This window comes from Lepidochelys kempii, chromosome 25 (assembly GCF_965140285.1).
Source record: "Lepidochelys kempii isolate rLepKem1 chromosome 25, rLepKem1.hap1, whole genome shotgun sequence".
Taxonomy (NCBI): Eukaryota; Metazoa; Chordata; order Testudines; family Cheloniidae; genus Lepidochelys; species Lepidochelys kempii.
This window is the reverse complement of record NC_136404.1, coordinates 7,005,689-7,027,578: the sequence shown is the minus strand read 5'-3', so window position 1 is coordinate 7,027,578 and position 21,890 is coordinate 7,005,689. Positions and strand designations below refer to the sequence as shown.

Genomic DNA, 21,890 nt, shown 5'->3' with positions numbered 1-21,890 from the left:
CTGATCCTAAATCCATTGAACCATGACCACTGAACAGACACTATAATATAATTATAATGTAATTAATATAATTAATATAATATAACTAAGGTTCCAACCCTGTAAACACCCATCCATAGGCTTAGTTCTAAATCAATGAGTGCTTAAACTTAAGCCCATGTAGGACTAGGGCCTACAGCCCAATTGCAAATTTTACAGTTGAATGTAAAATGTAAAACTCCCTCTTGATTAAAGTAATTGAGTTTAAAATTCCCTTTTTGTCAGGTTTGCACTAGTAAATTGAAGCTCTCAAATGTTCATGGAAGGCAAACCTGGTTACACAGCAAAATCACTCAATTTGAAGGAATTATCACAAGCAATTTTTGCTCACTGTTTTATGATCTTTAATGGGCTGATTTCCCTCGTTATCTGGGAGAGCAGTAGATAAGAGAGGTGGCTAAAATTTCCTGCAAAAAAAAAAAAATCCCCAAATGTTCACAGAAGAATTTACAAGAATCTCTTATCTGATTTTTATCAGAATTCCCAAATACTGGGAGATTTTAGAATAGATATAAAGGTGGTTAAAAAAAAGTACCAGTAATTTGTAAATACGGGGGGGGGGGAATACATTTAAAAAATTTGCTGGTTTTTTTCACTCTTTTTCATCTCAATTTTGAACTTTTCAATTTTTTAAATCAAAGAGAAACACATCTGGATACAAGAAAATGAAACACAAAAAGAAAATAACTGTGTAGCTTAGACCTAAATGGCTGGATGTTCATTCGGTCAATGTAACTGATCTTAGCTCTTTTGACTTCGTTATTTATATCGGTTCAGGATCTGGTTCAAAAAGCCATATATGTTAATGGATTTTCCACAAGGCAATCAAAGGAAGAATATTGCTCCTTATATTTAATCAAGCTGCATAAAAATAATGCAGATTAATCTGGATGTGAAATATACAAAACTTCTCTGCTACAATCCAGTTTCAGGGATCCAGTTTCCCCTGATTATCGTTTTGGATATAAATCTGTGACTCGTGTGATAGCCATACACTGCAACCAAGAGTAAAATTTTCCCTTAGCAGAGGACAATGCAAGAGAGACACGAACCCAGCTAGTAAAAAGCTAATGGTGACTGTGTTATACTTCCCCACCATGATGAGGGGATCTCGTACGGCAGGGTGTTACTTGAAAGGTAACTGCATGCATTTTGCTGAGCCCAACATTCTGAATGTTGACACTAAGAAGTTCTAATCCCCATAAATAAATTGGGAGATGTCCCTTTTTTTAAAATAAAGCTTTTGACAGGGATGGTGTCCCAGACACAACGTTTTAAACCCAGATCTGACATGCCTCAAAATTCAGGGGATGTTCAGTTCTGGGGGCTTGCTTTGGTCTCTTAAAGGGGCAAGGCATGAAAATTAGACAAGGACCTGGGCTTCCCCCATTTTGGAGAATCTTCAGAGCTAGTGTTTCATCCCTCTAATTTTAAATGCTGTTGGGTGAAATTCATCTTGTGCAGCACAAGTCCTAGATATCACTTAAGTGGGCCTTAAGTAGTTCATAGGCCTTTCGCAGAGGTGAATTTCACCCATGGAGTATTTCCAGGTAGATCCCATTTGGGGAGGTAGCTCAGAGGTGCTCTGGAGAAGGAAAGCCAATTCTGATTTGACAGCTGCCACATAAACTCTCACACTTAAAGGAAAGGCCTGATTCTGCTCTTGGTGTCCCTCAGGAACAGCTCAACTGAAGCCTGTGGAGTTAAGCCGGTGTAAACACACCCTCAGTGAGAGGAAACTGCAACCCAAAATGTTTATTTTATATTGAGCTTTATGGTGACCTGCAAAAAAAAAAAAAAAAAAAAATTGAATTGGGTTTATGCCTGTTTCTGCTTCCTTAGAAAAGGCCTAAAAAGGGATTTTTGAGAAATATGTTCTCTTTTCGTGCTGGGATTATACATTTGTAATTAAGGGCACAGCTACCTTGAGCAGGCATAGGGGCTGAGCTAACAGAGGACTAAATTTGAACAAAGACCTGGATTCTAGCCCTGATTCTGCAAAGATTTACTCATGCTTAATTTGACATTTCCATGGGACTACTCACAGCAGATACAATTAAGCACAAACATAAGTTTTTGCAAGACCAGGGCCTTAGATAGTAAGATCCTTGAGGCAGGGACCGTTACTAATATATACCCAGCACTGTGGCTCCCTGGCCTTGGTAGGGGCCTCTAGGTGCTACAATAATAATAATAATTAATATATTTATGTATTAGAGTGGGTCAAAAATAGGGGGAGGAGTTGCACGGACACATTTTCAGTTTTTTCTCCCTTTTTATTCCGGATCTAACACTGGACCCATCACTGTGGTTTGGGAAATCTGACTAATTGGGGGAGGAGGATTTCAATTTGGCCTGTCTAAAATCCTCTGGGTTTTGTTAACACTAGTTTAACTCTCATACTTGTGAGATAAGGTCCCTTTGAAGATCCAGTACTCCCAACCTTCCAATTTAGGGGTGAAAAAGCACCCACTTTTGAATCATCCAAACATTCTTTAGCAATAGGAAGAAGGTGGGGGGAGATAAGCTTTGGCGTTCCTGATTATACACACAGAGACACATACACAAAAATCTGGCAGAGCTTCATGCGCCAAAGAAGAAAAGAAAAAAAAGAAAAAAAAAAGGCACAAACCCATTTTGCCCCCTTTGCAGATCATATGTCATATTTCCCTTCCGTCCCTTGGACCCATACTAGAGCAGGTTGGTCCCCACATTTACAGGTCTTGAAGATCCCAGCCTGCCAGTGATCACAAGTGACACGTCTTTTTTGTGACCCTTCTGCTGATGTGCTTAGAAAAGCCAAGTGTTATTAAAAACACCCTGCATGTGTATTTCACGGCATACTTCTGCTGATAGATACAGTGCCTCTCACCTTGGGAAGTTTCAGAACTGCTGAGTACTTTCCCTTTGTCTCAGATTTGGCCTGAGAATAACCACGCTTTATTAAACCAGTTCTGTGCGGTGCATAAGTGCGAATACCAATTTTCCCCCGAACATAAAAAGATAATGAAAGCGCTCAGCACAATCTTGGGTTGGGCTACAGTGATACAAAAGGATAATATAAAAACAGTTTGGGAAGAAATTCAAACTTCTAACACTGTGCCCAACACAGCCACTAAACTGCTGAATCAGAACCATTAAGACATTGGCAAATTCTTTTTGATGTTTATTTTTTTCTTAGTTTCTCCTGGTGCTAAATGCATAAAATAAAATCTATAGTCTCCTCAGCAAAGCAACCGTCACTTTCAGGTTTAACTTCCACAAGACTTATTTAGTTGGTACAGTGCAAATTAATTACTTATTTTGGCCAGGAGGCTGTTTATCGTCAAAACAGGGAAGTGACTTTTTGTTCGGGAGCAGATGGTGATTTAAAAAAATAAATTCATCTTGTAAATATAAATGGTTTTGGACAGAAAATAAAAGCAAAATTAGATCTTCATTTACATAAGGCAAATTCAGTGCTTAAATAGACCACAAACAAACTGAACAGCAATAAAATATAGATGATATCAATACACAGATTATTCTGCATAATGTACAACATCTTATTACGTGTAGTATGTGTTTTAATGGGTTATGGGGAGGATGTGTGTGTACATGCATAAATCTCCAGATTATACAAAATCCGTGTTAAAATCGATGCTATTCCTATTAAGAACGATCAGTGCTCTCTGATCTATCTTATATCGGGGGTGGGGTGGGGGGGGGAAGGAAGCAAACTCAAAAATGAAAACCCAGTGCCTCTGCAGCTTTCAGTAATTTTATAAAAAAAAAAAAATACAAGCACTGTATTTACTCTGTTTTACCATTTTAGAATTCTTTGACCAGGAAAATAACACTAGATTATGGTGCTGTTTGTGAAGTACTCTGTAGGCATCATATATAAAAATATACACATCCACAGTACATTCAACCTCCACACACGCTGAAAAAAAATCCCAGTTCGGTGCCTTTATATAAAAAAACCAGAGCAAGTTAAAAGAGGTAACAAGCTTTTGCTGGAATGGAAGGACGGGTTAAAAATACAGGTCCATGCAAAATTCCATATTTCAAATATTTCACGCACGCTAGACCTTTGTATATTACCCGTAGAGATACATAAATAATGAATGTTGGTGCAAAATAGGTTTTTAAATATGTTTTTAATTACATCTAATATTGATATGGCAACAGACAGAGAAACTCCAGACTGTCACTTCTTAGGAGGCCGTGTAACTTTTTTACCATATTCAGTGTGTCACTTCACAAGCCTCCAGTCCCTTGGCCATCCCAGTAAACCTGCTGTTAAAGTTGTACCATAGGGTTGAAGATAAGTCACTGATCACCTTAGAGTACTGTGAACCCAGTTAGCCCCTAATGGGAAACTATCACCCAAAAGGAACTTTGCTTTGAGTTAAATATTATTAGTGTGCAGGAACATTCAAAGGATCATTCTTTTTAAAAACACCATAATTCAGCAGTCAAAGCTAAAAGTGGGAACACAGGCTGCAGAACAGCTGGCATATGATTTTAACTAAAGGGTCAGTGTTTTTCGCTCCCTTTCCTCTTTCTATAGCCCCACTCTGAATTCGCAGAGGCAGGTGGGAATCAAGAATAGGGCCCACACTCCCCTCTCTTTGCATTCACACCACTTCCCATGGGGCCTGTTTTGCAGAGGTGCTGAGTACCCACCGGCCCAGGTGAAGTCAGGCCCCTGGACAGCCCAGGAGGTGGGTGCCCCATGCAGTCATTTCTCCACTCCCTAGTCTGGCTCGCTGCTTTCATCCTTCACCCTCCCAGCCACTCAAAAGTTCGAAGGCACGTTTCAAATTCAACCATTTGCCCGCTGGTGCCTGCCAGGGCTCCGCTGGAGTTAATGGAGGCGGCGGTTAATGTTTGACGCTGTATTTTCAGACACACACCAGCGCTGGAACTTGGGGCGGGGGGGTGTCTGCTCTGCTAGGGAACTCGGATCTAGTGCAGCGGCCTCTCCGTTTTTAAAATGGGTGTGCAGCTTTAAGAGATGGGGAGGGCTGAGGAAAGGGGGAGGGGTGTCCTGGGAGCTCTGATGGGGGGGGGGTCACTCCGTGATGCAGAACTCTCCAGCTGGGCTGTCACCTCTACAGCCGGGGGGGATGGGGGGGGTGAGGGGAGTCCAGCCCCCCCCCCATGTAACTGCCCCTTGCAACCCGCCCTGCAGTGGGCGTGCAAGCCCAGATCCGGTGTGTCTCTCCCGCTGGGCACGCTCAGGTGTGTGTGTGCGTCCGGCAGGGGATGCACGGGGCTGTGTCACGGCGGCTCACACACGCACACTCACCCCCCCCCTCCCCCGGTCTAGCCTGCGGGCTCCTGCTCGGATGCGGGCACGGCCCCTGCTCCGCCGCCGCCCCCCTACCCTCGCGGGCATCCCGCGGCGGCTCAGCGGACGCCTCGGCTCTCCCCCCTGGCGCTGGGGGGTGGGGGGGGCGGACAAGAAGCCCCCGCCCCCCACCAGGCGAGGGATCCCCCCCGTGCGGCTCGGCCCGGCGTCCTGGCGAGGGGGGAGGAGGCAGGGGAGGAGGCTGCGGCGCGGCGGGGGGAGGAGAGGGGAGGGGTGCGATGGGGAAGGGGGGGCGGCTGCAATCCGGAGCGGTGCCTGGCCGGAGCCGGTGCCGGGGGGGAGGCAGCGATGGGCGCGTGGGTGCGCCTGGGTGCCGAGGCGGAGCGGGCGATGGCCTCCCAGTAGCCCCCGCCGCCCCCGGCGCAGCGCGGAGGGGAGCCCGCGCCGGCCGCGCCGCCCGAGCCCCGGGAGAGGCTGGAGAGCGGCGGCGGCGGCGGCGGCGCCCCGCCCGTCCCGTCGCCGCTGCCCTTCCCTGGGGTCGCGCAGCGCCCGGCGCCGCCTCGAGCGGCCCGCCCGCCGCGCCGCGCCGAGGAGCGAGAGGCTGGAGTCGATCTGATGCCGGGGTGTGCGCTCCCCCCCCCCAGCCCAGCCCAGCCCAAACACACACACACAATAACAATACACACCAGCCACGGTGGGGGCACTGACATGGGCACCCGGAGCAAGAAGGAGCCGGAGAGATGAGCCAACTCTGAGGACACTTGTGATTTTTTTCCCTCCCCCCCCCCTCTTTTTTGTGGGTGGAAAACACAATTCGCGCACCCTCCCCCCCCCTTTTCCTTTTGCGGCAACTTGGTCTGGAGCCTCGTTAATTTCACTTGGCTATGGTAGGTTCCCCGTCAGTTTCCTTTTCTCTTATACTTTCCCCCCTCCCCTCTTTGGTGGATGGATCAAACAGCAAAAGTTTGCGGGTGGGGGGTATGTTTGGGGGGGGCGGGGTTACCCCCAAATGGCACAGCGGATGCGTGGAGGGCTGGGAAGGCAGAGGGGGTGAGATGTGTCCTGCATGGGTCTGTGTTTTGGGGGGGGCGCGGAATGGGGGCTGCCCAGCGATGGTGCAGGCTGGGGACGCAGCTGGAATGGATGCAGAAGTGACCAGGAGCTGCCTGCGAGGCAGTGTCGTGCTGTGCCGTCCGGCGGGGGGGGGGAGGCAGGGGGAAGGGAGATGGTTATTGCTGGGGAAGTTTCTTTGCCACTCCTCCCCGCCCCCGAGGTGCTGGGGAAAAGGCTGGGGGGGGGGTGGCTGGAGGGAGGGCACGGCGGGGAGGGGGGGGGTGCTCTCCGCAGCCCAGGGCTGCTCAGCGGGCGCCGAGCTGGATGTAGCGGAAAATGGCCGCTCCGAAAGGGGCGGAGAGGACTGCAAGCCGCACCGACTTGAACTTGGCAGTGACGCCCAGCAGAGGCGCGATCAAGCCCCGGCTGCGCAGCCGGCGCTGCTGCCCTTCCCCCCGCTGTTTTTTCATGCCCACCTGCCTGAGCTGGCCCGGCTCGGCCCGGCAGGGCCCGCGGGGGAAAGGAGCGCCCCCCCCCCGCCCCGTGCAATGCACACCCGTCTCTCCCCCGCCCCCAGCCTGCATGCCAGCTGCGGGAGTAGCAGCTCCTCTAACCAGCTGGTAGCCCGGGCCTGGCAGCGCCAGCAAAGTTCAGGGCTGGCTGGCTGCTGGGGGGAGGGAAACAGGCTCCGTATCCCCGGGGATCCAGCCCCCCTTGCTGATCAGGGCTCCCAAACGTGGTGTTTCGAAGCGGAGACAGGTTGCAGCCTTCACCTGCCGCCACAGCACCAAAGAAACTAAAAGCGAATTTCAGTTCTCTTTCCAAAAATAGCCTCGAGGTTTGGGGGCTGTTTTATTTCTTCAGTATAGAAGAGATTTGTGTTTGAAAAAAACCCAGCACCCTGTTCTCCGAGCAAATCTGCTTTCGGGGCCTTTCTGTTGTGCTCTGATCGTTGCTGAGAAATAAACACTCCCCAAATAGGGGTTTTCGAAAGATGTTATAAAGACAGATTTGTTCCACTCCGACACCAAAGTTTTCTTTTTTAATGCAACCTTTTGACGGGGGCAGGGGGAGAAAATCTCAGAGCGGCTCTGCGCCCGCGATAAAAGGGAATGGCCTGGAATAAACACAGGTTTCTTCTAACGATGCTTCCAAAAACTTGGCCCAAAACGAAAATCCCTTTGACCTTAGAAGCAAAAGAGAAGGTGGTTTGTCCACGCACAGAGGGGAAAGCCATCGGGATGGCGTATGCAGAGCGGGCTGCCTGCCGCAGTGGGTAGGTGTTTAACACAGAACATCTTACCCTAGGCCTCCTCTTCGATCGCTCCTATCAGCTCTAGGCCTTGAATCCCTTCCAAACTGCGCTGCCGAGGGAGAAGTGAGGGAACCCTCGCCCGCCTCCTCTCTCCCCGCAGCGCTTAGCAACTTCGGGACTCTCCTGCTTACAAACTTCGCAGGATCGAGTTCATTTGGGAATCTCTAACGAACCCTTCCCGCCTGCAATACGTTGCAAGACGCAGAAAATCAAACCCGCGGAATGCTTCCTTCTGCAGAAAATACTTGGGGGGGGGGGGTGATTTCTGGATTTATTTTGCAGAGCAAAGCACTGTGGAATTTGGAAAAGCAAAAGTGTAAGGGTAAAAATAAGGGTTTATAATTGGCCCTATAGATGCTATGGATTAATGAGGTGGATAAGCTACTAGGAAAATAAGGTGGAAAGCCATGTGAATATATTTTGTCCTATAATTATACGTAGATGCTGCTACATTTGGTCTTATATCGAGAGACCGCTGTAGCTATAAAGCCATCAGCGTTTATAAAGCCACACACAGAATAGACACATGCACACAATTCGAATCCAAACGAGTTCTTTCGGCAAAACCCGTCGTTTTAATTAATATTCGCCTCCAAATCCTGCAAAATTTCCTACCCAGAGAGGACTTTTCCCGTGTTCTTTTTTTGTTTAAGGTCAGGGCGAAGACCAACGCAATTGAAAAAGAAGTGGAGGGATAGTCAATAAAAAATCGCAAACCTCGAGAGTCTGACATTTAGCCATGGCAGAGAAGGGCTCAGGTCTCACTTTCAGAATTATGAAGCAGGGATTCCCTTTGTTTTTTTCGATACGTGTCCTCTCTCTCTCTCTCTCTCTCTCTCTCTCTAATTAGTTTTATTAAAGCCTCGAGAAATGTTTGGTTGTTTTCGCCGCTTTGTGCAGCGAGAATTTGTGGTTTGGAGTTCGCTGCTGCGCTGCGTTTGGTGTTTTCTTTTCTTTTTGTGCTGTTTGTTTTGAGGAAGGAGGCGAAATGATGTTACTAATTTTGAACTGATCGACTCCCCCCCCCACCCCCCGGCGTTGCAAACTCTGAGCTGCTGCTGGACTAGAGGAATCTATGAACCTGACAGAGGTGTCCTCTAATGTTCACCTGTCGCTTATCGTTACAATGGCCCCCTTGAAAACCGAACGACCCGAGGAGAAGTTAACTCGTCTGACTGCAGCAAAAAGAGAAAACGAAGTAAATAAACTAAAGCGCCCAGCTTGCAGAGTGAGCGGGGTTTGATGTGCGAATGCCAGGCTCGCAGAGTGGGACCCAGGGGGGCCGGGCAGAAAGTCGGGGTCCTGGGGGGGGGGGCTGGTAACAGCGCTAGTGAGAGTCACGGTTTGCTATTGATTTGTTAATAACGTTTCCACGGGCCGCTTCGGCCTGTTGCGCTGGGGACCGAGGCAAAAGATCCGGATTTTGCTCCCAGAGCAGCTTCTTTGCCAAGGGCGCCCGTGGTGGGCTCGGGCTGCCGCTTGCGTGGTCGGGGTCGCTTCTGGCCTTGTCGATTTCCCCCGGCAGCGGCTGCGGGCTGGGAAGAAGGCGAGTGAGGTGCAGGGGCTGGTAGTCGCTCCTGGGCGGTTGTTGTTGTTTTGTCTACATGCCCTGAGTCCAGATGTCAACAGAAGATTCCATCCGACATAATATCGGGGGAGGGGGGGGCACAAAAACTCGGACGATGCGCTTCCGCCAGCTCTTTTCCCAGGGGCACGAACCCCCCCCCGATCCGGAGCAGCAACCGCGGGGGGGGCTTCCTGTGTATGTGTGTGTCGGCCTGGGGGCCGTTCACACGCGTGTAGGTCTCTATCTCCCCGCTGTAGCGCGGACAATGCGTTGGCCGCAAGGGGTGAAACTTGAGGGGACAGCGGGCGGTGTGTGTGTAACAGACCCAGGCCCCTGCCCCATGGCGCAGTGAGTTCCCCAGAGCCTCCCTCCTCTGGGCCTTGAATCCTCAGCGCCTCCTTTGGCGCTTGCCCAGCAGACGAATGTGAACCGGCAGCTTTGATCCTACCGGCTCCGTCCAAACGCTCCGCCAGCCCTGGCATCTCCCAGCCGCCGTGTGCCCCCCGCCCCCCGGAACCGAGGCGTCCCCCCCACATCTCGCTGCGCTGCCCCCCGCGCCCCCCAACTCCGTGCCCAACCAACCCCCAGGGCAGCCCTGCCCTGCAGCGGCGCAGCGAGCTCGGCCGAAAGGGGGATCCTGCATCTTTAAATGGGATGTAATATTTTGGGATGGGCTTTTTCATAACGTCACTTCATTCCTCGCTCCCTTTTTTTTTTTTCATTTTCTCATTCTTTCTTTCCTCTCTCTTGTGCCCGTGTCTCAAATGGAGCGAATTTCTCTGTAACTTCCCCGACCGCTCCCGCTCCGTCCCCATCACTTTTGTTTGGGGGGGGGGATCCTGTGGGGGGGGGCTGGAGATCTACCCCCCTCCCCCCCGTGAGGATGATTATTTTTTCTCTTAAATTTCGGGTTGATTTTTTTTCCGGTTAAAGTTGGATCTTTCGCGCTCTCTTTATTTTGGGTCCCCCCCCAACAGCCCCCCCCCGCCTGCGATCCGTCTCCAGAGAAGAGAGAGATTCCGGAGAAGGAGAGGGGGGGAACCTGCTTCAGCCTTCGAAATGACTCAGTAACTTTTGCGCCTTGGGTCTCTCTTCTGCAATTAGTCAGTTTCCCAGATCAGCTCGGGATGTATTCGTCTCCTCTGTGCTTAACTCAGGTAACAGCCCCCCCGTTCCCCCCCCCCCGCCCCAAATCCCCTCTGGCTGCTGCCCTTCAAGCCCCCGCTCCCCTGCTGGCTGTCTTTTATTAGTAACTGGGATGCGGACGGAGGGAGATTTGCTTCCTCTGCTGAGATCAGGGGCTTTTCGGTGGAGTAATTTCTCTGCCACCATTAGTGCAAAATAGTTTTACAGTTAAAGAAAAAAGGGCGGGATTTCTGGCGTGTGTGTAAGGAGCTGGGCTCGTTGCAGAAGGGATGAAGCTCGGTTCTTGCCGGTTGTTTTCATTAGGGTGGTGGTTGTTTTTTCTGTCTAGTGATTCCCCCCCCGCCCCGCTTCACTTTCACTGGGGCTGTGTTGTTCGCAGGGTTGCGGGTGTGGGTTTTTTGTTTTGTTTTTTTTTTTTTGTAATGCGGAGGGAGGTGGATGGGTGCAGGGAGACTGCAAGGTTGGGGGGGCATTTAGGAAGAGAGGGGGAAATGGGGGGGGGCATTTCGTGTGTAATTAAAAAGAGCGACTGGCAGCTCGCAGCCGGCTCGCCTCGGGGCACTCCTGCCTTCCTGGGCATTTAGAGGGGAAATCATCGGTATAGAACTAATTGCTTTCAGCCCCCCCCGTCCCCCCCAGTAATACACGTGAAACTTTCCTCTGCACAGAACGGCACATGTCCCCAGGGCTGGGCTTGCGGGGAAGCGCCTTTCTGGCATGAGGGGGGCAGTTTTTCTTCGAAATGATCTAACTTTGTAAGAAGTTGGAATCACATGGGCTCTTTTTTCTCTGTGTGTGTGTGTGTGTGTGTGGACTCTCTAGGAGCAACTCTGTGTGTGTGTGTGTGTATTTTAGGGGATAATCTGTTGCACTGTGGCTAGTGTGTATCCTAGAGGTGGTCACAAATATTCACGGCCTGTGTTGTGTGTGATATTTTCTTACTGTATATTGTGTCTGTGTTATTAAAATATTGATTATGCATGTGTTGCTTTAGATGATAACCTATTCATTGTGGGTGGTTGTGTTACTTTAGGTGATAAAATAAATAGTCTCTGGGTGTTGTGTATTTTATGTGCCTGTTATTTTAAAGGGGGTGGCAAGGATCTCTACCTGTGTTGTGCGTTGTGTTACTCTGGTTCATAAAATATTCCCACTCTGTGTGCTGTTTTAGGGGATCCCTGGGACTATTGTGTGGGTTTGTATTACATTGGGTTATAACATATTGACCACGGGTGTCACTTTAGATCGCAGCACATTGGCCCTGTGTTGTGTGTATGCTAGTTTGTAAAACACAGGCTGCAAGATGGTATGTGGGTGTTCTTTTAGGTTCTGTTCGCAGTTGGTGTTGTGTGTGTTATTTGACAGGAGAGAATATTCCCTGGTTGTGTTGTGTGTTACTGTTGTGGGCTCTGTTTGCATAGTTTCTTTTTGTGGCTAAAATATTCACTTTCAAGTTTCTTTGCATATTCCACCAAAACTCGGCAGAGGCAGGGCCACGTTGGAGGGGGAGGCTGGATCGCTTGCTCTGTCCATATTGATTCTTGATATTTATTTAATTATTGAGCAGCCAGCCTTCCCTTTGCATCTGAGTAACCCTTTCCCTGCTCCAGCTAAATGAATCTCTCCTCCCTCTGCTCCTTAGTGACTGCGAGGGTCTATTCTAGGACTGGGGGTTACACTCAAAAGAGGGGAGGAGAAAGGGCAGGGACCAAAGGCTCGGTCTGCTCCGGGGTCCCAGCCCCTCAGCTCCCCAGCTGCCCCCCAGAAGGAGTGTGCTGTCAGTGGGGCAGGAGAATAGCAAGACTCCCCACTCGCCTCTCCTTCAGTCTGCCAGTCAGTCCCTCTGGGGCTGGACTTACCTATGGCTTTAACCTGATTCTTGCTTCCCCTTCCTGCAACCCCCACATCAGGGTCACATGCTGCCCCCTCCACTGGGTGTGGGTAGGGGCCCACAGATCTGCACCCAAGGGGAGATGGACAAGCAATGGGGACAGGAGGCTTCGCTGACCACCCAGGAGGCAGTGCCCAGGATCAGGCTAACCTCCCCTTACTTAGCCCCCTAGGCCAGACTTGCCAGGTGTCATGCATGTTGCGGCTGCCTGTGTCTCATGGAGAAAGGGGGAGAGACGCCCCTGGGTTTTGGTCTCACCTGTTTTACTGGTGTTAGTATTTCTGGGCAGTTCACAACCCGTGTGCCTGAGACAGGCCTCAGGTTCCTGCCCCAGGAGCCATGCGACGGTTGTTCTCCCCACATTTTGCAAATAAGGTAACTGAGTTTGCACAAGGCCACGTCTGGAAATAGAACCCAAGGGTCTCAGATGCCAAACATGCGTCTCAGCGACTCAGCCATGCTGTCTTTGGGAGGGAAGGTGCCAAATCTGTGTGCTTGACTTTGCTGGCTGCAATCATTGCTCTAACCACTAGCCCATGCTCTGCTCACCGCTCCAGGAAGGGAACCCAGGAAGCCTGATACCCCACCACAGCCACTAACTGTGTAGCCTGCTGGCAAAATGTGTGTCCTGTCCCCCGCTAGAGCTGCCGTGGGACAGGCCTGTGGCTGTAGACAGAAGGGCCTAGATTCAAAGATGGCTACAGAGCCAAGACCCTGTGTGATCATGTCGTTAAACACACATGCGAGAGGCTGAAGAATTAAGGCTGCATGAGTGACATTAACTGTGGTGTTTCCTCAGTTCTGACTTTGTAACCTTAAAGATCTTTCCTTCTCTCCTTCCTTCCTATCCCCATGCACACGCCTCGCTCCCTATACAGCTCCTCCTAGGTTAGCACTTGCTGGGGACCAGATGTCTTTGGGGGGCTGGTAGTGGGCCTGCTGCCTGTCAGTCACCAATGTGAATCTAGCCCAGTGCACCAAGGATAACAATTGTGCCCATTGAGTGGGTCTCTCCTGCTTTGGCACCGGACTGAGACAAGCCAGGAGCAGAAGCTCCCACTCATGTCCAGCAGGGAGCCTTGTTTGGCTCGGGGAGCTGCCAGAATTAGCCAAACCCCCACGTGCCTCCTGCCCTCCCGGCATTGTGGACCCGCCCCAGGTTTGGCTTTGCAGGGCTCCCCGCAGACAGTGCCCTCTGCCCTTGCTCGTGGGCCAGCAGAGTCCGGGGGGGGTGGGGGGGAGGGACGGACGAGCAACAGCTCTAGAATCATTCCTTCCCTGCCAGAGCTCGTCCCAGGCTGGTGTTGCTGTTTAAAGAGTCTCAGAGCCTCCGAGATCAACCCAGCAGCACTAAAATAGCCCTGGCAAGGCACCTCCGCCGAGCGCAGCGCTGGCCAGGGCTCTGCAATGCTGGGCTTGATTCCGATCCAGAAGCACGATGACGTGATTGCACACTGTCCAGCTGCCTCTCCCTGACTAGGGGCTTCCCTCCACCGAAACCCAGATTCACTGCTATCCCCTCGCAGGGAGGGAAGGGACAGCAGCATGAGCTAGCGGTTAGCGCACGGCGCTCTCGGCTCTGCCACTGGCTCCTGGGGTGTGACCTCGGGCAAAACACTTCTCCCCCCTCTGTGCCTTGGTTTATCCATCTGTAAAATGGGGACAGTGATAGTCATCTACCTCCACGGAGGGTTTGGGGGGGGAGCTCTGAGGCTAAATTCATAAATGCAAAGTGCTTTGAGATCCTCAGCTGGAAGGTGCTTTAGATGAGCAATTTATTATGAGTGCAATTAATTATTATTAATGCCAGGAGCCCCTAGTGTGTGCAATAAGCTCGGCCTACAGAAGCAAGAAAGCATGTGACCTGCCAATTAATTATTATTTCTTATTTCTGGTTGAGTCCATCCACTCCCTGGTTTGCAGACAAGGTAGGACTGCCCCAGCCAGGGGTAACTCTGGATAATACTTAGTCCTGCCATGAGTTCAGGGGACTGGATGACCTCTCGAGTTCCCTTCCAGTTCTATGATTCTATGAACTCTTATCTTGAGTTCCTAAAGCTACTTCTGAGGAGCAAATATTTCCCCTTTGAAATCCGTCAGAAGCACTAAATCATGGTTCCCCCCGCCCCCCCAAAAAGAAAAATGCTCCTGGGGAAGATTCCTATAGTTCAAGGCCAGAGGGGACCACTGTGATCATCTAGTTTGACTCCTTCACAGCACAGGCCAGAGAATCCACCAGGGGTTCCTGCATAGAGACCACAGCAGCTTCAGCTCCCACCTCTGGCCCTTGTGCAGTCAGCGACTAGTGCCTGGTGAGTGTGAAACACGTGCCACGCTGGAGTAAATGACCAGACACAGGGCAGGAGAATTGGGCCTCTGGCGTTCGCTCCCTTGTTGTTATTCCCAGTTCTTTGCCTGGGACAGGCTTTTTCTCTGGGCTTACCCCGGCATCAGGGAATCCCATACCAGCTGCGCTTTCCTCTTCTGCTGATGGGTTTGGTCACGTCTCCCGGATGCTCGTCTCAGGTCTTGGTCCGACGTTTGGTGCTGCAGAGCTGAGGAGGCGCTTGCAGGGTTTCAGAGACGAGCAGTGCAAACCGTGAAGGGTCCACAAGGGCTGAGTGAAGTTCAGGGCCAGAATCTGCATTCAGGTGTAAGTCTGGAGGTGCCTGGATCCCGGGCACCTACCTCTGCTTCTGGGGAAGATCCAGGGAACTAACTGTGTGCAAACGCTGACCAGGAGAGCCCTGTATGGGTATTTAAAACTCCCAAAGGAGAGGGGTGTTGCCCAGCGTCACCCAAGGGGCAGGAGCCGAGGGAGGAAGTAGATGGTCAAAAGGAAACGCAGCACCTGTGTGGGGGGCAGTGCGGCTTTGGACCAGGTGTGTGTGGACGTGTGGAAAGGTGATATCGGGCTTTCTACAGGTCTCTGATGCAGACCTTGGCCCTGGAACCACATGATCTTGTCGTCTCACCTGATAAGCCCCCACCTGCTGAGCCCCTGGCACTTGAAATTCCTCCCCCCTGGCTAGGTCTTTATCTGGGTGGGGGAGGGACGGGAGATGTGCTTGGCGGTTGTGCTATTTTGTCCTCATTCCACAGCCCGTGTGGGAGCCTCTGTGAAGGGGGTCGGATGCCCAGCTCCACTCCCACTGGGGCTCTGCCGGTTTACTCCCGCTGGGCCCATTCATACCTTCAGGCCAGTGACACCTGATTTACCCTGGCGTCAGGCGGAGGAGAACCAGGTCCCCCGGGTGTGGGTATCAGTGAAGAAAATAGTCCTTCCTAAGAGGGAGTGCCTTGAAAAACTCGCTTCAAATGAACCTCAGTTGAATTGTGCTGGAAAATGACTTGGCAGGGCTGGTGGCTCCGAGCCCAGGTCTGAGCCTGCTGGCTGGCTGGGCTCCAGGGCCCTGCGGGGCTGGGCCTCAGGTGCTCAAAAAGGGGAGCCCTGGTGCCTCTTTGCAAGGGGAGGTCAGAGGAGATGAGACAGCCGCTCGAGCAGTGAACTCCAGCAGTGATCTCAGATCATGTGCTGAAACATGAGGGGTAACTAGCTAGGAACTCGTGGGTTGTGGGGGGGGGTAGTTGCAACATACTTTCGATTCTCCCATTTACTGCGCATTGTTTAGGAAAAACAATGGGCCCCTTCTTAAAATGTAACCTTCGTGATTCTCTCTCTCGCCCATGTCACATTCTCCCACTGTCTGTGCCCACCCTCCACCGCGCAGGACACAGCCGTCCGGGGGCTCGGCCATGTCTCTCAGCCATGCCCGTATGCTCTGCAGTGGCTTAGCAGAGGATTTGGCTCCTTCTGCCTGCTCTAATTTTAAAAGCTGGGTCAGTAAAAATAGATCCCCTTTTTAGTGCAATTTATGAACCCGGATATGAACCCACAGCCTGCAGGGAGCTCAGATCCGGAGCTGGGGAGACGTGGGGTGCAGGGATGGGTCGGATCAGTAACATGAAGCTGGCAGGGTCTTGCTTTGCGCGTGTCAGTGTATGGATGTATATGTGTGTGTCTGTGCATCTGAGCTAGCTTCCTCTCTCAGCTCCCCCAGGGAAATTCTATTGACTTCCGGGGAGTCGGGGCAGAACAGGGCCCTCTGGGATACATCGCAGGTTGTTTAGTTACCCCTTCTGGACACTGTTTGTTTAAAACCAATGGCCAGATGTGATTCTGATTTACAAACTGTGTCAGTTTTGATGGGCTCACACCGTGTAACGAAAAGCCAACCTGGGCTCAAAACATTAAATTATTAACCCTCATCTGGGTTACCAAAATACCCTTAAATAATTAATGTTAGGCATCTAATTTTCTTTTCTTCCTTTCTGCGGTTGGTTTATTTGCAGCATTTTGCTCAGCCTGGCAATGAAAACAGACTCCTTGCTAGTCAGTCTCGGATTCTCATGTGCTGGCACTGCAATGTTTGGGTTGCTAAGCTGCAAAAAGCGGGTGGGGAGATCACATTAAAATAAAAAAAAAACTGCTTCCAATGACATTTGGGGGGAAATCAAGAGAGAATTTCTGTTAATCGGAGATTTTAATAAACAAAATCTCAATGTTGGGCCTGAATTTCCTGACAGTGTCTCTTTAAGGGCGCGGGGACCTGATAAACATGGTCTGTGGCTTTATTTTAGGACATGTTGGTTACAGGAGCATTCTGGGAGCTGTAGTTCAAGTGGCCTCAGTGAAATCACTTCCTGGTGTTGATCACTTTTACTCTTCCCAGGGGCTCTGGCAGTTCGGTTAGTGTTGGTCCCAAGCAGTAGAAGCAGGATCTGGATTACGACTGTTGTGAGGTTATAGCTGGATTCTGGAGTCACCCTTATGCTGATTCAAAATGCTTGGAAATGTAGAGGTGAAAGAGAAACTGGCCATGTGCATCTGTTCTTTTGTGTCTTTGTGATGGCTAAAGAGGGCCTGAACGTTGTTTTATGTTCTCCTTGTTTCTTTTCCATGAGAAACTCAGGTCCCATCTATGTGGAATAGTCTGTGGTGCCTGGAGCATGAATGAAAGTCGGGTTGTTGAGAGAGGGAGAGATTTGTAGGTGCACCTCTGAACCTGGTGTTGCCCCTACCCCACTCCTGTCCGCAAACGAACCCTCTCACCCCATTGGAGGTGGGGGGGGGAGGGTTGGGCTGAGCCTCCCAGCTGGAGGGTGGGTCAGAGTTCAGGCCCTGTCCTGACTCAGGCTGGGAACCCGCTTTGCAACATGACTGTGGCCAAACCGCTCTGTGCTGCTAGTCCTCCAGCGCCTGCCCACAGTCCCCCGCGGTGCCCAGTAGGACAGACGGGTTCTCCCCCCATAGCTGGGAAGGAATCACCGAGCAGCTCCACTCACTGCAGCTGGGAGCCCCTGGGACGTGCTCGCAGGATACGTCCTAGCAACACGTGGGGGAAGCACGGTGCCAGTGAGAAGAACAGGAGGACTCGTGGCACCTTAGAGACTAACACATTTATTAGAGCATCAGCGTTCGTGGGCTGCAGCTCGCTTCATCGGACGTGCCTGGCTGTGCCAGTGAGGACGCAGCCGCTTGGGTAGGGCTTTCAGCGGGGCTGCTCACCCCCAGGCACGGCGAAGCCCAGGCTCGGACCCAGGCGCTGAGCCCTCCGGATGCTCTGCAGTGAGGTGGAGCCTTTGGCTTTGGTTTGGTTTGATCCACACCCAGTGAACTGCAGTGCTGGAGAGAGCCTTTGCTAAAGACTGAGCAGCCCGGGTGGAGAGGGTACAATACACATCCTCGGAGATCCCTAACAAGGCCTCCACGTTCCCGCGATACTGGACATTTCGGCACTTCCCACCCCTGCCTGCCTGACCCGCCCACAGCAGCATGCCCTGGTGTGCACGGTGCGTGTGAGGTCACGCTGGTGGAGCCGAGGCAGCGCCCTCTTCCAAAGGGCGTCCCCTGTCCAATACCGGCAGAACCACGTCTGGTTATGGCCCGGTACCAGAGAGGGGACAGCCCAAAAGAGAGACCGTCTGGTGTAAAACCGGACAAGTGGCCGTCCTACCTCCAGGGACAATCAGAGCTGACATGCCTGATACTTATCTAGTAAAAGCAAGCACAGTGTGTAGGGGGCCTGGCTAGGCTCTCTTAAGCGATCCCTTTACGAAAGGAGGTGGGTCCCTGTGTTATTTACAGACACCAGCCTAATTCTTCTCCAGTGAGAGAGTTCAAGTTCACCTCCTCTCCTGTTCCTGGTGCCTTGATCTCTGTTCTGATGGGCTGTGATGCCACTAGAACAGCCCAGTGGTTTTATTTCATTGCAAACCCTGGCAGTTGGGGATTAGTTTGTGCCCAATAAGTGACCCCCTGAACATTGCCAATCTGGTGCTGTAAAAGGGAATTGAAGATGGGTATGTTATTATTCATTGTATTCTAGCACTGCAGTGACCCCAAACACTATGCCCTTTACACACACGTAGTGAGAACGTCCCTACTCCTAAGCGCTCACAGTCTAAACAGACAAGGCCCACAAAGGGAAACTGAGGCATAGAAACTTACCTAAGTTCACAAAACAGGTCAGTGGCTGAACCCATCACAGCACCCCCTTCTCCTGGCTCCTCAGTCTAGTGCCCTAACCCTAAGACCACGATGACTTGAGCTAATGTGACTTTATTCAAACACACGAAAACTTGGGTGACTTTTGGCCCCAGTTCTGAATGTCGCGGCTGGCCCTGCCGATCACATCTAATTGGTGCATCTCATATGTTGGCGCGGTTTCTGTACAGACCATGGGAGTGAAAGGCAGCCAGGTGCAGAGTCCGTGCCAGGGCTATGCAGGGCTCAAGCCCCATTCTGAGGTCTCAGGTGGGACCTCAGCAGCTCACAGTCCTTACCCCGGAATGCTGCCTCGTGGGGACCTTCACCCAGTCAGAACAACAGGCCAAAACAAAACTCCCTCTCCAAACTGTGGGTGAATTTTGACCTGGGACTGAACTTTGTGGCTCAGGTTCTCTCTTTAATTACAAGGAGACCATCAGAGTCAGGCCCTCTATTTTTGACCCCAGCAGGTTTTGAAAGCACACGCCCACCCCATGCGTATTATAAGCCTGTAATTTTTCAGCTGGCAGATCTGGCCTGGCAAACAAACCACTGGGACTTTCCTTTCTGGGTTTGTGTTGTCACCAGGGATACAGCCGACTCCCTTGGAGTTGTGGGTAGCTTATTCTCTTTGTAGCGCCAGAGTAAATCACTTCAGTTTATTCTGGTGCTCTCAGCTCTCTCCTGCGTCACGTGGGCTGGGAATCTTTCCGTCTCACTCACGGCCAATGGATTAATTTGTCCCTGTTCATTTCCCTCCCCATTACCCAGAAGCGCCGTGATTCTGTCTGTGCGATAGGGTGTGGCCACCCCGCATGGCAGCCAGCCGTCCGGATGGCTGAGCCTGGCACTGGGTTCTCCCTCTTCCCACACCAAATCTGAGCGGCGGGAGGCTGCAGCAGCTCTGCCTTTCGCTGCATCATCCTTCCAGAGGGGCATGGGGGGGCAGCATTTCAACCATCCCTGACACGTCAGGAGCTGGGTTTTCCGGACCCTGCCCCCCCCACCCCACCCCCCCTTCACTATCACCCAGCCTATCGGTTCTCCCTCCCCCCATACAACGCAAACAGTCCTTGTTTGGCCCAAATCTCTGAGGACACTCCATTTTCCTTCCTCTGGTTTGCAGCGTCTCCTCCTCTCCTCCAGTGCAACCCGGGCACCAGCGAGCGAGCCTCCAAACCCCCTGCGATGGTGGGTACACAGTCACACGGGGACAGGAGCCGAAAGCAGCAGGGGTCAGTTGGGGGCCGGGAAGGGCAAAGGAAATACTTCCAAGCCCAGCGAAATTCCCACCCCCCCACCCTCGCCGCTGCACCTCTTCCTGGGCGATGCTGGAGTTTAAGCCAAGCTGGAGTGTGGGTAATTACCCACGAGCATGGCTGTGTGGCCACGCGTGTTAGGGTGAGCAGCGAAACCCTTGTGGGGACAGTTCCCCTGCTGATCCTGCTCTCGTTTTATTCGCACACGGGCTGAGCCAGACTCTCGGGTCTCCTGCCGTCAGCCCGACTCCCGCAGCCAGGGCCACCAGCTCCCAGGCTACGAGCATGTGTCTGTCGGCAGATCCATCACTCGCCCCATCACCAGCCCTGACACTCCCGGCCTGGGTGCAAAAGGGGCCTGCAGCTTGTCTGGGTAGAATCGCCACCAGTAGGTGCTGGGCGTTAGTTACACCGGGGGAACTAATGCAGGAGCGGGGCTGGGGGGTTATTGTATGAGACTTTCTGAGCCCTCTCTGCTGCTCTGAATTCTCCACCTTTGCGCCTCTCTCTTGGCCTGAGATTTTCTCATGCTTGGGGGGGTTCCTAGGTTGGGGAATCCCAGTGTTTAAGGCCAGAAGGAACCACCAGATCAGATGCTCTCCTCTGTCTCAGCAGCCTGCTGGGATGCACTCAGAGACGCAGCCTCTAGCTTGTGGCTTGGATGGAGCCGGAGGTGCTCAGCGCCTCTCTGGACCAGGCTCTTGGTGGCACCCAAGCCTCCCAGCACCAGTGAAGGCTTTGATCTCTACAAGCCCTGTAAGGCTGGTTGGTGGGGCAGCAGGCTGCATCCAGGCACTAGCAGAAATCACCGCTGTAGAGAGACTCCGGATTTATACCAACGCAGCTGAGATCAGCGCCTGCCCCCTGCCGTGCCCTGATAACCCCGTCGCCCGGGATGCTCCCTAGAGCTGCGTGTTTGCGGGTGGAGGGCAGGAAGCCACCCTCAACTCTGGAGTTCCCTTCCCTTGTTGTGCTGACCTCCAGTCTCCCTGCCTGGCTGATCATTGTCCCCAGGTCTCTGCCAGGAGGGGTCGTGCAGGGAAGGTCCCGTTGGCTTTGTTTTCTTTTCTGGGCCCCAGGGCGGGGAGCTTGGGGTGGGGGGACTCTGTGCAGCTGTTTGGTTTGATGGCTTTGGACACCCTGAAACACGGAGAGAGGGACTGGGATTCTGGCAGCTGCCAACCCGGGAGCCGGGCCATGCTCATGTCTGCGTGCACCCCTCATGCTGAGATGGGCCAGTGCATGTTACACCGGGGAGCAGGGGTCACCTCGAAATTCCTTCGTAGGACTTTGGAACACCTAAGGAAGACCCTGGTTTCCTGACGGGCCACCCCGTCCTTTGTGCTGAGCCCGGTTCCGGCTGGCCCAGGATGCGGGCCAGGAGGGTGTCAGTGTGAGGATGAGTGAGAGCCATGCAGCCCCCTTCCTCCATCCTCGCACTGCACCCTCCTCGCACCAGATCAACTCCCTGCATCCTGGGCAAGCCGGAACCAGCTCAAAGGACGGGGTGGCCTGTCCGGAAACCAGAGTCTTCCTTAGTTGTTCCAAAGTCCTACGAAGGAATTTCAAGGCGATCCCTGCTCCCCCCGTGTGACACAGATTGGGCCCATATTTGTGGCATGGAAAATACTGCACCAAGGATTGATTTATTGATCAGCTATTGCTCTAAAAGTGCATTAACCCATGGCTTCCCCGTCTCCTGCCAGTGCCCATCTGCAATTAGCACGAAGGCCAAAATATCCGCTCTATGCTCGGAGGGGGGGTCAGCAGC

At 52.1% G+C, this 21,890-nt stretch overlaps 1 protein-coding gene across 7 annotated transcripts in view; it reads left to right on the top strand.

Annotated features, from left to right (window-relative positions):
- Nucleotides 1-5,638: 5,638 nt before the first annotated feature.
- NFIC (nuclear factor I C) overlaps nucleotides 5,639-21,890 on the top strand; it is a 158,276-nt gene continuing 142,024 nt past the window's right edge. For 2 of the 7 annotated variants that reach the window (XM_073324326.2, XM_073324332.2), the window contains exon 1: nucleotides 8,527-8,904. In XM_073324326.2, coding sequence (XP_073180427.1) covers nucleotides 8,782-8,904 — 123 coding nt within the window. In that variant the 5' untranslated portion in view covers nucleotides 8,527-8,781. Of the gene's footprint in view, nucleotides 6,226-8,524; nucleotides 8,905-10,003; nucleotides 10,431-21,890 lie in introns of those variants that run through there. The other 5 variants (XM_073324331.2, XM_073324334.2, XM_073324329.2 and 2 more) reach the window with 5 other exon arrangements.